The following is a 16,935-nucleotide window of genomic DNA, read 5'->3' as shown; positions in this document are numbered from 1 at the left end:
TTTAGAACAGTCATAAGTGTAACTATCAGCCGTTTTAGGGTTGCCCATTCTCTATCGGACAACCTGAATTATATTCGGATCGATTCTAAACAAAAATTACCCAGAATGGTTTCGGGAGAAGGGCCCCAATCGGAGAAATGGTGAAAATTTACATTTTTTTTTGCTTTCTCCATATTCTTAACCATTGAAGAAAGAAATTCAAGCTAAAAAAATAATGAAATTTCAAGAACTTTTCAGTTGGGAGCTTTTTTCTTATGACGATTACAACTCAACTTCAACTTTTTGAATCGTTATGCCTAAGAAACGGTGGGTCTTAGGAAAAAAAATGTCATGGCATTTTTTATAGAAAATAATCTGGTCTACAATTTTCAGCTTGCTGGGAATAAATGTAACCTAGGATGTCTAAATTGACCGGACTATAAGGTTCAGAAAAATAATTTTTGCCTATAAATATAGATTTTGGAGTATATCTACTGAAAAAAAATATAATAAAATATATCGTTTATAACTTATATTCTAAGCTAAAAAAGAAAACGGCTTACGTCAACGTTTTCAATTTAATCCATCAAAAAGAAAATTTCCCTCAAGTCTTAATTGTACAAAAATGACATTCGTTATTACATATTAAGTTTAATTTTATAACTAATCCGGCAATGGTAGACCAAATTGTGTCTTCATCATCACTGCTAGTATGTTGGAACGTCACAAATTATTTTATATTTTTTTTTAAATACCTTTCTCAATAGTCAACCTTCCTATACATAGCAAAAGTACGGATACAAATATGCACTGTGCAAATATGAACATTTTAGAGGTGACCTATTTTGGAGTATGTCGGTTGGTATATTGTATTAGAGACTATGCTCTGTTCATTTGGCTGTGTTCCAAGTTTATTCAAATAACAACGAAGAAATAATATCCCTACCTGAGTCGATGACAAAATCTTGGAAACCATCCTGAAAAGGAAATAAAGAAAAAAACAAAATTTTTATTTTTTACATTTCCCCGGCAAATCAGTATTTTAACCATGATTTATTTCCCTTTTGTCACTTTTATTTTAATTTCTTGATTAGAGCGGTATACTTTATAGATACATATATACAGTTAGGAATGCATTGTTTTGGAATTGTGCCTAGCCCTAAATGGGTCTAATGCCTTTACGTAGATTGAAAAAAAAAAAATAGATAATTAGTTAGACGGTATATTTTTTTTTTTCTTTTCTAGGTCAGTCTAGTGTTGTGGCTGACTGATTTGTTTGTGAGCTGTTTTATTAAAACTGATGAATGAGCTTTTGTCTGCATATCATTGTGCAGTCAAGATTCCTCAGGCGTTTCTTAACCATTCATATTTGATTCTAACTAACTTTTTTATGAATACACATACACATGGTTTTTGTTAGCAAAGTTCATAAAGTGTTTCAGTTTTTCTTACATATTAAATGATTAACATTAGAATCACGTTTTGACCAAGACAAACTAGATTTTATTGTTGGTAGTTACAGACAGCATGATGCAGTCATTTAATTCATACAAAAATTTTTTTGGGATGATAGGAGGTCTTGGGCAGCTAGCATCTTGGAAAAGAACTTTGGTATATCGTTTTTATTTAATAGCTCCACTTTTACTTATTTCAACCAAAAATGATCAGGGACAAATTTATTAACAATTAAGCTAAAAAATGAGTTGATTATATTCAATTTTATAGTGCGAAAAAAATACAATTTAACATGAACTAAGGTGAAAAGCAAACTAACGGGATATGCAAAAAGGAATCCACTAGATGGCATGGACAAAATTTTGAAAAGGTGGTTTGATAACTAACCACCAAGACTGAAAGAACTAATGTGAATAAGTAGATCAGTGTTTTTAAACTTTTTGAGTTCACGACCCCTTTGATAGAAAAATCATTTTGACGTCTCCCACACAATATATTGCGTCAATTGTTTAAAAATTTGTTTAAAGAGCTGGGGGTTCATTCTATAAAAAACGAAACGAAAACGATCGTTCGTTTTTGAAAAACGAAAGAAAATTTGCGACAGATACAGAACAAATTCTTTCGTTTTTCAAGTTGTATGAATCATATTCTGTATGGCGAAAACGAACAAACGTTTTCGTGTGTGCGAAAGGTTTGATTCATACAACTTGAAAAACGAAAGAATTTGTTCTGTATATGTCACAAGTTTTCTTTCGTTTTTCAAAAACGAACGATCGTTTTCGTTTCGTTTTTTATAGAATGTACCCCCTGAATTATTGATGTTTATACAAGATTCAAAATCTAGAAATTCAAATTCAAACCATTTTACTGACCCTACGTCATACGTGGCTCCTAAAATTATCTTTTCTCACTGTTTTTTTTTTTAACAGGAAGGAGGAAAACATTAAAACTACAAAAAAATAAAAATTAAAGGATTCCTCGAAAAACTTCTTTAACTTGCGTTCAAAAGATTCTTCAAGAACTTTGATCGGAAAAGAATCCATATTTGTTATCTCTCATATTCCTATCATGGTACCGAGATTATTTAATTTGGAGATGAAACTATTGAGTAACTATCCTGAAATGGATTCCGAAAGAGGAAATGGAAAAAGGATGATGTTAAATCCTTTTTCCAACAATTCGGTTGAACTTGCTTGTCTACCGTCTATTAAAATGAAAGAAAACCTTTTATATTTGACTGCAGATGGCATGTTTGAAATGGAAATCTATTTTTTTTAATTTTTTAATTTTTAAATGTTTTAATTGATTTAATTTTTTTTTTATAAAATTTTATTAACATAGCTAAAATTAATTATTAGGGGTAATACTAAATTATATTATTGAAATACCTAGAGCCTAGAGGGGTATTACAAATTTTAGACAGTTGATTAAGAACATTTTTTTTTTTTAATTTAAAAACAATTGACAATTTCATGATATAAAGAAGAGGATAGTAAAAGTAATGTGAAGTCACATTCTCCTCTTCAAAACATCAAAACCAAGAAGGCTTAACAACTCAGAAAACGATTTATTCCTTAAAGCATCAAAGCACTATGTCGCATTGAGAAATGTTGTGTTTTATTTCATTTTAGAACAAATTCATTTTTGTTTATTAATCTTTGACTTGCGACCGTGAGTTCATATAGGGAACTCTTGCCACTCTTTGACATTTCTGTCCATTGTTTTTTATAACATCCTGAAATGAAGTTCATTGACTAAAAAAAAAAACAAAACAAAATTAAAAAGTAAGTAGAGGTAATTCTCCATTTGAAAAGTTAACGAGTGGTAAGGTACACGTTTTTCATTTATACTTAATTAAAAACTTATTTTTAGTGATGTCAGCTAACTGAAACAAGTATGTATGTACACTTACGAAAAGAAACAAAAAAAGTTTTAAGACGAATTTTGTGAAATTTCGATTCAGTTTCGAAAAACAAATTGAATTCATAACATTACAGTATGCATCCTCTAAAATATTTGTTGTCTTTTTCAACACTATACTGACACACATAAAGCTTCACAAACCAGATTATATAATTTTGAAAAACTTTTTAAATATTAATGAAGAAACTTTGAAGATTTCAAAAACAATGACACAGATTTATGGTATAATTTGTTTTCTTATTAATTTCTTAAAACACAATTCCATTTAACTACAAAACTTTGAAGCTACCATCAAATTGATTTTTATAATATGGCTTTTATGAATATTGAATATTATCGAGGCACCTGGCACATTACCTCTATTAACAATAATGTCAAAAGGACGTTGAACTCTAACCTATAGCAAACGAAGCCTATTCTTCAGCAATCCTTACAATTAAATTGCTTGTTTGCATGACAACGTGACACACCTTCAATTTTCTTTTCAAGTTACAATTCCCATGGTAGTAAATGTTTAACAAAATTCCACCTCTAGTACAAAACTTAACAACTAAATAGTCGTCCGCAATCACTCACTCAAGTCGAAGTTCTTTAGCTGTCCAACTAGAGTAGGTCAAAACTGAATTAATGAGAGAAAACAACGAACACTAAGCCCACAGTAACGTTATTATAGGATCGATTGTTATAAAGTTCACAACAACAACAAAAAACAACAAACACAACAAACCTACCATTGATTAGATAAAATACTGCAGAACATTCGTGTTCTTCAAGTCCATCTTCGAATGCACAATTTTTGGTAACAAAAACGTTTGGAGTATCCGCAATTGTATTACTAACTATACTTGTGCGAACAGTTTAGAAGAACATCGCTCATTTGACCCGATACCAAGACTCGTTGTAGAAAACTGAGAGTAGAAAAATTCTGCATCGGTTTGTGCACACAAACACTAAATTTACATTGAGATAATTCATTTGTATTGCCTACTACCAGCTACCATCCCCTTCTTGCTGAATTCTGTAATTTTACTCAGTGTAGAAAAGGAAACGAAAGCACAACGGAAACGTCCCAAAAACCAATTTGTTCCATGATTTATTTCAGTGAGGGATGGTTTGAGAAACGAACATTGGTGTTAAAGAAACTTCGGCCACCCATATCCGTGTTTTGCATTTAATTTTGAAGAAAAAAGGTCTATGAACTTGGGAAAACTATCAATAAAAAAGAAATCGTATAGACCCTGTAATATCGAAAGTTTTTGAGATAATTTTTCTTCAGCGTCTTTAGATATTAAAAAGGCCTTGAACCTAAACAGCTCACAAAACCACCGATATCATTGAGAAAATTCTTGGTCTTCTTAGTTGCATTTCAAGCTATTGAAAATGTATGGTAAGAATAACTCAAATTCAAAACAAAGACAAGTGGCGACTGGAGAACTTTAAACCATTCTTAGAGAAAGTATCTAGAAAAGAGAATTTTCTGCCATAGACACGGAAACAATTATTGAGAGTTTAGGGCAATAGTGGGTGGGGCACTACAAGTTCGTGTTTTATAACTGATTGTTTACCTTCTGTTTACACGTGATATAACTCAAGCATAAAAAAAACCATTGTAGTTACGTTTGCTAGCGACATCGCAAAACTTGCAGTGTCCAAGCTATTAACAAATCTAAAACTAAATTCCAAAATGCTGATGGACAAATGAATTCTTCAAATTTCGCAACGTCAACTTCAAAATTTGATACGAAGGAACATAATGCTTATCCGAATGCTAAGAAAGGCTCCATTGCGAAGCAGATAACCAAAAACTGGACCGTTTTTTTTACAAAGCTTCAATATGACATGAAAAGGAGGCATTTCAATTGTAGCATTTTCGACAACGACGAACGACCTTTACATGCACCTGAAAAAAAAACTGGACAAGAGTTTCAGGGCAAGCGTCACGTTAGAAAATGGTGTTGATACGCAAAAAGATATGTGGTGTACATCGTGTCACATAATATAGGTCGTTTCAAATCAAAAGTCCCATGGAAAATTGAGCAAAAATAAAAAAAACTCATTCGCTTACTGGAAGGAAGCATTTATGAGGCAGCTGAACTTTTTCTAAAATTACGATAAAATAATGAATAACAGTTCTTGGTATCCCTATTTTAATTAATTGATCCGTCTGTGAAATGCACTTGGTTAGCCTCAGAAAGCGGATGCAAGTCTCCCGGGCTTGCATCACTCCATATCCGCGGGCAATACAAAAAAACACACAATTATTTAATTATTTATCATTTGAAGGCAGTTGGGATAACTTTGCCGAAGATATTGTTATAGGACTAGGTGAAGATGGACCAGAAATGTTCAGTTTATATGATAGCAATTCATAACTTAAAATTCTATTCACATCTTTTCATTTGTATAATTGGGCAGTAAATATCTTATTTTTATTTTTCAATTATTTTGGTGTCGTCACCATAGAAATCATTAATAAATAAACAAATTCAGATTTTTCGTTCGTTTATTTTTTTCTCTAGCATTTCTTTCATTGGGCACGTCATTTTCTGAACGGAAATAAAGGTAAATTGACTAAATTTGTTTGGATGTTTCATTATTGTCAAATATCGAAATTTACTTAAGATTTTTACAGATCGCATGGGGCAGACACCAAATTTCACTATTCTTTAATAAATAAATAATATTAATTATAACCGGTAAAGCACTTTTTACTCGTTTTTCAAACAAATAGATTTAATTTTGCTAACGAAATTCATTAATTGAAAATAATCAGCTGTCATGTTGACAAAAAAAACTTTCCTAAATGTTTAGGTAAAATTTTCTTGCCTAACTTTCCAGTCACCTTTCCAATAAAATTACCTAAATTGGAAGGATTTTTTTTGGCAGTTGACCAATCAGAGAGCGAAGAATTACCTAAATATTTAGGCCCTAACGTTTCTGAACCTGCCTATTCAAACGAGCATAATTTGTTGTTATTTTTGAGTTGATTTGTCGCAATGAGTCAATCAAATCGAGTTTTTTGTTTATTTTTTCTCAATTTTATTGGAAGGGAGAATATAAACTCAGAGTCAGGACTTTTGATTTGAAACGACCTATACTTGGTAACCGGTAAAAAAAAAAATTAATATAGGTAGGTGTTTTACCTAACAGACTAAATACCATGACTTTGATAGCAATCGATTTCCTCGAAAATGCTGGAATGATATTTAATTTGGCTCAAAGAACATGCAACTTAATTGATGATTGAAACGGGACTTTTGAATACTTTGACCACATTGAAAACGGGATCCAAAAGCGGAAAACACCGAAAAGCAACATCTCTTCACCAGTCTCTTTGTACAATGTCATTAGAGACAAGCCTATTTTCCCAATTACGACTGAACAAATCCGGAAGCGTCCGGAATCATTCAGAAACCTTCTGAAAGCGTTTTATTCGCACAAAACTGACATACAGAACGCAACAATTAATTGTTTTCTGAAATTTAAATTAGTTACAAAATTTAAATGGATATTTAAATGGATACATTACCATTTTCTTCGAATATTAAATAATTTGTCATGACTTTTGTTTGTAATGTCGTTTTCGATTGGCTCTCCGGAATCGTCCGGAATCATTCAGAAACCTTCTGAAAGCGTTTTATTCGCACGAATATGACAGGCAGAACGCTTCTCAGAAGAGAAATTCCCTTCTCGATTTAAAATCGGAATTCACTCGAGAAGCACTAATACACGAATATTTAAAAGTCAAATTAATCACTCAATCAATTTTTTTTTTATTTTTTGAAATAAATTAATTTTTTTCCGAAACAAATTTTTTAATTCATTTTCAAACTTACTTAAAATATTTTGGAAACCAACTTCCCTATTAATTTCTTGAACATTACCAATTTTTAAAAAAATTAAAACATTTCATTTGAAAGAAAAATAAATTAATATAAATATTTGACATTTGAAATTTAAAAGAAAAACACACAAACACAAAAAAAAAAACAAAATTGAGTGGAAGCGATTTGACCTGTTCCATTGGATTTTAGAATGAGTGAATCCTTGAGTGAAACCAATCGAAAACGACATAAGAAAAACAAAATAAAACAAATATTTGAAACTTGAAATTTTACCCAAATAAAAAAAAAAAAAAATAGAGTGAAAGCGATATGACCTGTTCCACTCAATTTCAGAATGTGTCAATTCTTAAGTGAAACCAATCGAAAACGGCATTATACATAAACGACATTTTGGATAAAGAATTTAATTGATAATGTCGTTTTCGGTTGGCCGTCCGGAAGCATTCAAAAGCCTTCTGAAAGTGTTTTATTAAAAAAAACATGACAGCTAGAACGCTTCTCAGGCGAAAAATTCTCTTCTCGATTTCAAATCAGAATCGACTCAAAATCACAAATAGGTACATAGAAACTTATGTCGTTTTTGATTGGTTTCACTCAAGGATTCACTCATTCTGAAATCCAATAAAACAGTTTGAATCCACTCAATTCTGTCTTTTTGTGTTTGTGTTTGTTTTTCTGTGAAATTTAAAATGTCAAATATGACATAAGACTTGAAAAATAAATTAATAGGTATTTAAAGAAAATAGTACTTAATGTTCAACAAATAAATGAGGAATTCCAATTTCAGAATGAGTGCATGCTTGAGTGAAGCCAATCGAAAACGACATTTGAGACTTTATAGCAAAAATAAAGTGTAACTGAAAAACCAGACTTGATAGAATAAATCTGTAAACAGCTTTGAATTCAGTACAATAAGGGCGATTTTATTTACTAGCTCTCAACTTTAAGAAAAATCTAAAGCTAACTAACTTTAGAGTTGTCTTCACACTGGCAGTTCATCAATTAAGATCACATATCAAAGTTCTTGCTCCTGGCTTTTTTTTGCCGACCAGTGTTAGAAGGACCTATGGTTTATACATTTATGTACAAGTTTTGTAATAAAAACTTATTATCTATTTTGTAGCAATGTTGGCTTACTGGTTGGTATATTGTAGGAAATTTAAGAAAAATTGATATCGAAAGTATTGATTTTTGTCCATTATTCCTTAACGGTATATGCTTACAAAAGGGGATTTACTATTACAGGCTTCTTTATAGAGTATAGCAATTTTTCTGCAGATAATCATCAAGTACAGTTTTTGTATGAGCTATCGATTCAAAGATATTGCATTTCAAATTCGGTATCGTAAATATCATTTTTTTTTTTCCATTATTATGGCTTCCTAAACAAAGGTCTTTTCATTTCTTAAAATTTTTGTTAAAGAATTTCTCAGTAATTTTAAGTTACAGATTACGAATTTATTCGTAAAAAATCGGATCCTTAAAATAGTCGTGTGTAAAAATCTACGTTCTGAGACTCTGGTATCTGGTTTTTTAACTTTTGGTTATTTGATATGGACTCAAATGCGACGAAAAACAAAATGTTACTTGAATAAATATTCTGGCTTCAAATTCTTAATGCTAAAGAAGGTAAACCAAAGGGAACCGTTTATTTTTTTATTTAAATACTTTTACCCGCGACTGTATACCTAAGTTTCCATAAAAAATGCACAGTTCATTTGAAAAAATCAATAGGACTGCTCTTCATATCCGTGGGTGAATAAATGGTGGTGTAACAATAAAGTTGCACTTTTGCCAACTTGGCAAGGACAACAAGGACTTCAATTCAATGACAAAACACTCCTCAAATTTACCACAACGTATAGATAGCTTAAATAACATTTCCAATATAAATAAACAAAAGAATCCACACTCACCATCTTATTAAGATCCCGTTTCTTAGTTGTATTGTCATCTAATGTTTTCTCTTCCGGGTCCATTGCCACTGATGGTGAATATCCATTTCCTGTTTCATCACCGCCGCCGCCGCTACCGCCAACACCATTAGTTTGCTCCATATTTCCACTATTATTATTAATTTTTCCTTTGCAATTAACCTCGTCCTTTTTCACATCCCCAAATGAGGAAGTACAACTACTATTTTGATCCACTTTTCCACTAGCAATTGACTTGCTGCCTGACTCGGCTATGGTAATCCTTGGTGGCGAACGCGTCGAATGAGCCTTCCTGCGGAAACTGAAACCGGTGTGGGTGATGCCACTATGGTTAACACAATCTGCAACTGCTGTTCCATTATACAGCCGTCCACAACCCTCTACAATTGGGGTAGCAATGTGTTCCATAATGCCACAACGAGGAACGTGTAAATTACTTTTTGTTCCACGCAGTCGCAATGAACCACTCCTGTGAAAGAGCTTCGGTTCCCCTGATAGGATTGACAGCGGATATGGAATTTTAGAATTCTGCTGTGACTTGGCTGGCGATAGCGGTGGCGTCAGTTGTGACGTCGACGTCGTTGTTGTGGCAGGAAATGTTTTTGTTGTTGTCCCACTCTTCGGGAGGGATCTCAGGTGTTCGTTGGTGTTTTCTTTATCGGTCAGTAGGTCACCGTTCACTTTAGTTCCAATTGAAGGTAATGAGGGAGTGGGTGATGATGTCGTCATCATTTCTTTGCTAGTATCTTAAACCCCCAACACTACGTCATAGATTTAGAATTATGCCAGCTAAATGTATCAGTAAACAGGTATTTTAATGTTTGCTTGTAATCCAGTTAAAATTGCTTCTATCCATGCAGCATCATAGAAAGTAGTCCGACAAATAAAAAAAAAATAAAAACATTAAAGAGAAAACATAAGTAGGTAAATAATTAAGGAGGGGAAAAGATTTATCATGTATTTTTATTATTTAATTGCATTTTGCTTTACTTTTTTTTCTTGTAATTAAATTCGTAATGATTTCTTGAAACTTTTTTTTGTGATGACAACACACAAGCAACTATGTGTCTGTCCTCTAAATTGAATTAGAACACAGGATTCTTAGGTGTTTTTATTTTTGAACAACCTTTTTAATTTTCCAAGTACCTACCTTACCTTTTTAAAGTGCCTTCACATTTCAAACATAAAATTAAGCTTCAAACTTATATTGTTTTGAGAAGTTTTATAAAGCCATTGTGCTTTGTTTTGAATAAGAAAAGAAAAAAAACGACACAAAACATACTTTGGACTTTCTCGTGTTTTGTTTGCATTTTTCTCGTGCTAATTTTGCAAAGTTGAGTGATTTTGAAATTAATTATTGCGGCACCTCGTGCAATAAACTCTTTCAATGGAAAGTTAAAAAAACGAAATCATTATAAACAAAAGAGTATGATGGTGTCGGCCGCTTAGGTAATTCGTGATAATATGCTAAATTAAATGCATTTTTGAATGAATTTAAGAAATCTTGTGTTTGTGAGATAATTAGACTGGGCAAAAGTGTTGCAGATAAAGTTTAAAATTTGATGTATTAATACAATTCGGTCTGTGGCGCTGAATAAATAATGAAGGTATAGTTAGAAATATTTTGTTAAAATCGGGTATAGGTTTCATTGAACGATATTGTTATGTAGTTTGTAGTACAACGGCCGACGGCCCATATTATATTTTTTTTTAAATTCTTTCACTAAAACATTGCCTTATAACTAGGAACAATTAATTAAGTAAAATATTTTTTATTTAAAACTGAATTTCTTACTTTATTTGAGAGCAACACCCCCAAAAAAATTGTATGGTGTGACACTAGTTTGTTCTTTAAAAAACTTTGCCTGTTATTTGCGTTTTCAAAAAAATATCAAAGTTTCCAAATCATGATCTCAGGATTTCCAATTTTTGGAGATCTTAAGAAAATAATAGAAAAATGTACTAAAAAAGCTTGCAAATACACATCGTACAACAAAGACAACTGGAAAGTCACAGTCGAAGAAGCCGACGAGTATAGATCTGTCACTGAAGAATTGAGCAAACACCAAATTCAATGGCACTCATATGAGAACAAAGCTACAAGGCCAATAAAAGTAGTAGCCAGAGGTCTTCATTCCTCGTGCTCTCCTGAGGAAGTAGTGGTAGATCTTGTACAAAAAGGCTACCAAGCCCTTGATGCAGTCAATCTATTTAAGAATGAGACAATTAAAAACTCCTCTGGAGAATCGAAGACGAGTAAGAGGTTACTACCTTTATTCATGCTAACTTTTGACAGTAAACAAAGTGTCGAGGAGATTTATAAAGTAAGATCAATCTTGGGCATAGCTGTTAAAATTGAACCACTCCGAAAATCTAAAGTTGTTCCGCAGTGCAAACGTTGCCAAGCTTTTGGTCATACCCAAAAATACTGCAACCGCGAGTTTGCTTGTGTAAAGTGCGAAGGAAAACATGCAACTAAAAATTGTCCGATGAGCAAAGATCAGAAAGCAAAATGTGTGAACTGCCAGGGTAATCACCCGGCAAGCTATAGAGGCTGCCCAGTTGCCAAAAAATTCCAAGAGTTCAAAAGCAAAAATACATCTGCTAGAGACAAACCCAGAATCACAGTAAATACCGATTTAACTGCTGAAAACAATACTAAGAATGAACCGCCTAAAAAAGCTGTTCAAAGTAAAAGCGATGAAAATAAAGCCTATTCTCAGATTCTAAAAAATGTGCGGAAGAATGAAGAGACTTCCATAAAAGAAATGCTACACCTCATTCTTCAAAGAATTGATAAACAGGATTTGAATATCAAACAGTTAAGCGAAAAAGTCGCTCTTAAAAAACAATGATGGACAGAACACTTAAAATCGCTACATGGAATGCAAACGGTCTTTTACAACACTTATCCGAATTAAAAATCTTTTTAGATCTAGAACATATAGATATTTGCTTGGTGTCCGAAACTCACTTCTCCAATGGGCAAAGTCTAGATAATGTAATAGAAAACTATTCATGTTACCACGCTCCACATCCAGCTGACAAGGCAAGAGGTGGATCGGCGATTCTTATAAAAGAAAGCTTAAAACATTATGAAGAAACCAAGCTTACTAATGAAAATATGCAAGTAACAACTATTAGTATCGGTATGAAAAAGAAAGAGTTTAAGATAGCAGCTATATACTGCCCACCAAGGCGCTCCCCGACAGAAGATGACTATACAGATCTATTAAATCTTCTTGGGCATAACTTTCTTGTTGGTGGAGACTTCAATGCGAAACACACCCATTGGGGTTCAAGACTTATATCAACAAAAGGCAAAAGACTTTTCCAAGCAGGCCGTAAATACAATTGCGAATTCTATTCCTCCAGGTCGCCTACTTACTGGCCTTCCGATACTAACAAAATACCAGACCTTATTGACTTTTTCGTAGCTAAAGGAATCAAACGAAATCACATTAGTGTCGAAGGTAATTATGACTTGTCATCAGATCATACTCCAGTGATTCTAACACTAAGTGAATCGGAAGTAATAGAAAAAAGTAATCCAAAGCTTGTAAATAAGAAAACAAACTGGAGTGATTTTAGAGAAAGGCTTTTAAGTTTTATAAATTTAAGATCTCCCATGGATACAATCGAGCAAATTGACCATGAAGTGGAACAATTTATTGCTGATGTGCAACAGGCCGCTGAAGAAAGTACTCCAACATTTTCTAATAGAAGACAAAATGAAATAAAATATCCTTTAGAGATAAGAGAGTTGATAATAGAGAAAAGAAGAGCTCGAAGAAAATGGCAAAATACTAGATTTCCAGATGATAAAACAACGTTTAACCGTATAAGCAACAATCTTAAAAAACAAATTTATAAATTCAAAAACGATTCACTCAGTACATTCCTAAAGAATTTAACGACTGATGCTTCAACCGATTTTTCGCTATGGAAAGCAGCCAAGCGCCTGAAAAGACCGCAGTTACTAAACTCTCCCTTGAAATCTCAAGATGGGAAATGGATCGGTAACCCAAAAGAAAAAGCTAACCTTTTCGCGGAGCATCTTGCGAATGTTTTTAAGCCATACCCAGCAAACGCGGCTGAAAATAGCTTACAGCTTGTTGATAAGATAGATGAAAGTGAAATACCAATTGTAAGATTAAAAGAAATAAAAAGTATGTGTTTACATCAACTATCAAATAAAAAATCACCAGGTTACGATCTTATTACTGCTCAGGTTATGAAAGAAATGCCTTTGAAAGCCTTCATAAAACTCCAATATATAATAAATGCATGCCTTAAGAAACGGTATGTCCCACACCATTGGAAAATTGCTGAAGTTATTGTCATACCCAAGCAAGGTAAGCCACCTACAGAAGTGACGTCTTACATAGACCAATATCGCTTATACCAATTATGGCAAAAGTTTTTGAAAAACTGCTTCTGAAGAGACTTAGCAAAATTATAGAAGAAAGAAGGTTAATCCCAAATCATCAGTTTGGCTTTAGAAATAAACATTCCACGATAGACCAAGTTCATAGAATAACGGATGTAATAGAAAAAGCATTAGAAGAAAAACAAGTCTGTTCAGCTATTTTCTTAGATGTTGCTCAAGCCTTTGACAAGGTTTGGCATGAGGGACTTGAGTACAAACTGCAAAGGGATCTTCCCAGACAGTACTATGAAATATTAAAATCGTACATCTCAGACCGATTGTTTAGAGTAAGGTACGATCAAGAATATTCGGAATTGAAGAAAATAGAAGCCGGTGTACCACAAGGAAGTGTCCTAGGTCCTACCCTGTATTTACTATACACAAGGGATATCCCAGTTGGGAATCACACCATAATGGCTACTTTTGCAGATGATACCGCAATTTTGGTACCCGACAAATGTGTCTCTAGGGGAGCAGTAAAGCTGCAATATGCCGTCGACACAGTCAGAGATTGGACCGAAAAATGGCGTATCAAGCTCAATGAAACAAAATCTTCACATATAAACTTTACAAATAAAAAGATAAACAATATTCCAATATTCATTAATAATCAAGCTGTACCTTACGCCAATACGGCCAAATACCTTGGAATGACTTTGGATGCAAAGCTAAAGTGGAAAGAGCACATCAAAAAGAAAAGAGAAGAACTAAACTTGAAATATAGAAAAATGTACTGGTTACTTGGTAACAACTCTGATTTATCAACCCAAAACAAAATAATGCTGTATAATCAAGTACTAAAGCCTGTTTGGACCTATGGTATCCAATTATGGGGCTGTACAAAGAAAACAAATATCGAAATCATCCAAAAATTCCAAAACAAAGTCCTTCGTGGAATAGTTAATGCACCTTGGTACATAAGAAATAGCGATCTACATCGTGACTTACAAATAGAAACGGTTACAGAAGTTGTTAAAAAATACGCTGTATCGCATAATCAGAGACTGCAAAGTCATACCAATTCTGAAATGGTGTCCGTCTTGAATACAAGAAACCATGTTCGAAGATTAAGAAGAACCAAGCCTCATGAGCTTATGGTCTAAAAAGACATGGGAAAGTATTAAAAGTTTAAACTTCCCCCAAAGTGATTTTACAAAGTTAAGAAAGAAAAATCTGATGTCGATCTCTCAAGATTGGTCCTGATAAAGAGGTGGTTTTAGTGGTTAAGAGTCCCACACTACTTGGTGTCGAATACTGCCAAGTGTCTTTTGAAGATTTCCTCCCGTCAAAAAAAAAAAAAAAAAAAAAAAAAAAAAAAAAAAAGTTTCCAAAGTTGAAGTTAGACCGAAAGATATTAGGTACAATTTGAATTCTCCAAAACAGGGTTTTTCATTTAGTCGAACAGTTCTTGTTTATTTCTTTTTAAACAAAAGTTTGTGTTTTTGAATTCGAATTGCAATATCTTTCAGTATGAAAAAAGGGCCCTACAATCGAAAAAATCCTACATCATATTCATAAGCTACACAAAACATTTCAGCCGAATTAAAATATTCTACACAAAAATCTTTGATAACCTATGTAGGTACATACGAAAATTTCTCCATAAGAGCAATACATACATGCGATCCAGTTGTACATTATCATATTTATTCTGAACTTTCAAAATTCTGAATACGAAGTTATTTTTTTTTTTAAACTGTTCATCAAATTAACTAGATTTGCGGCTTGTTTCACAATGGGCCATATTAATAGTCGCTGTCTAAGTTGCTACTAAGAAAAACTGGAGTTTTTCCTATTTAAATAACATTGGATAAACTCCAGTCTAAGATAAACTGGGGTCTAAAAACGACTATGAAAATGCCCCAACATCTTTTTCATTCACACTGTGATAAATTACTTTCCACATAAAATCAAACAAACAAAATTTTATAATTTTACATAAGAAATGCAATTCATGAAATGGAACGCACTGATTGTTATTCCTATGAATAAATATCCTTCGGTGTCATAATAATCCTTTTTATCAACGAAACTTGAATTTATGCTTATCTGAGCGATTCTATAGTCTAAAAATTTGAATGGGACCACACTGCAGCTTTCGAATACAAAAAGTATTATCAAAATTGGTTCACCGAGTCCAATGTTATGAGGTAACAAACAAACAAAAATACAGACGAATTAATAACCTCCTCCGTTTTGGAAGTCGGTTAAAATTACTAATATAAAATGTGAAAATGGCCGATTATTTAATTTTTTTTGCCCAAAATTTTAACGACCCAAATGAAGTAAAGCTTTAAATAATTTATTCTTTTTCCCGTTCAAGGGTTCAACTTAAAGTTTTTAACTATCAATTTTAAATTAGAGCCGATTCAGTTTTTGATAGGTTTAAGCTCGAGGAAGAAAAACTATATACAAAAAAACTGTCTTGTGGGCTTGAATTACCTAAATATGCATCTACTATAGGTATTCTATACCTATGTAGGTACCTATCACAAGCAAAAAGCATGCATAATTTTCCAAATCAGAAAACCTATTGTTTGTTTACCAAAAGCTCAAGGAAGCTTTTCATAACAGTTTTAGGTTATTCAACTCAAGTCATCGATTCAATCTTATATATAAAAAAGAGTTCGTTAACTGTGTGTGGCCGATAAACTCGCGTTTGGCTGGTCCGATTTTGGTAATTTTTTTTTTGTTTGAAAGGTATTAATGTGTAGATGGTTTGTATAAAAAAAAATTAATACCTTTTCTCCCATCGTTACATAGCTGTCAATTTGTACGAGTGATGAAACACTCTCGTTTTTTAAAAAATTTAACTTAGCTTAATTTGTAAACAAATTAATTCAGACAGGATTTCAAAATTATTATAATTATTATCGTTTAAAGCTAGCCCCACCCGCTTCGCTAAGTGCATTTATAATAAAAATTTAACCTGTGTGAAAATATTTTAAAACCGAAAAGTGAATTTATATTTAATGCAGTGAACATTTCTCAATTTATTCTAATGTTTTTTGGTTAGATCAATACCTCATATTTTCAACAATGGGCTTTGCGCTTTATTTATGGTTAAAGCGAACGTAAGATGAACACAAAATCAAAAAAGCAAGTCTGACGGAATCATTTAAATTCGATGAAGCAAAACATCTTTGTCTTTGAATTTTCCACAAAAAATGGTAGCTTCAATCAGAGCTGCCATTAAATTCCTTACGGGAAAACTGGTATTATTACAAAGTTTTAGGTAGGTTGATATTTCGGAGCAATATAATTGGTGCTCCTATTGCGGAGTTCCTGGTTAATCGAAGGAATTCAATAACTCCGTCGGGTAATTAACTACATCGTTTTCACTTCTAATTGTGTCAACTGATTTGTGAAG

General features: G+C 32.7%; 1 protein-coding gene across 6 annotated transcripts in view; it reads right to left on the bottom strand.

Moving 5' to 3' along the window:
• LOC129920599 (protein quick-to-court) overlaps positions 1-16,935 on the bottom strand; it is a 42,840-nt gene that overhangs the window by 14,259 nt on the left and 11,646 nt on the right. For 3 of the 6 annotated variants that reach the window (XM_056002032.1, XM_056002004.1, XM_056002020.1), the window contains exon 2: positions 9,119-9,984. In XM_056002032.1, coding sequence (XP_055858007.1) covers positions 9,119-9,868 — 750 coding nt within the window. In that variant the 5' untranslated portion in view covers positions 9,869-9,984. Of the gene's footprint in view, positions 1-4,088; positions 4,555-9,118; positions 9,985-16,935 lie in introns of those variants that run through there. The other 3 variants (XM_056002029.1, XM_056002013.1, XM_056002038.1) reach the window with 2 other exon arrangements.

Source organism: Episyrphus balteatus, chromosome 1, assembly GCF_945859705.1.
Source record: "Episyrphus balteatus chromosome 1, idEpiBalt1.1, whole genome shotgun sequence".
Lineage (NCBI taxonomy): Eukaryota > Metazoa > Arthropoda > Insecta > Diptera > Syrphidae > Episyrphus > Episyrphus balteatus.
Note: the sequence above shows the minus strand (reverse complement) of the source record. Positions and strands in the feature narration are given on the sequence as shown.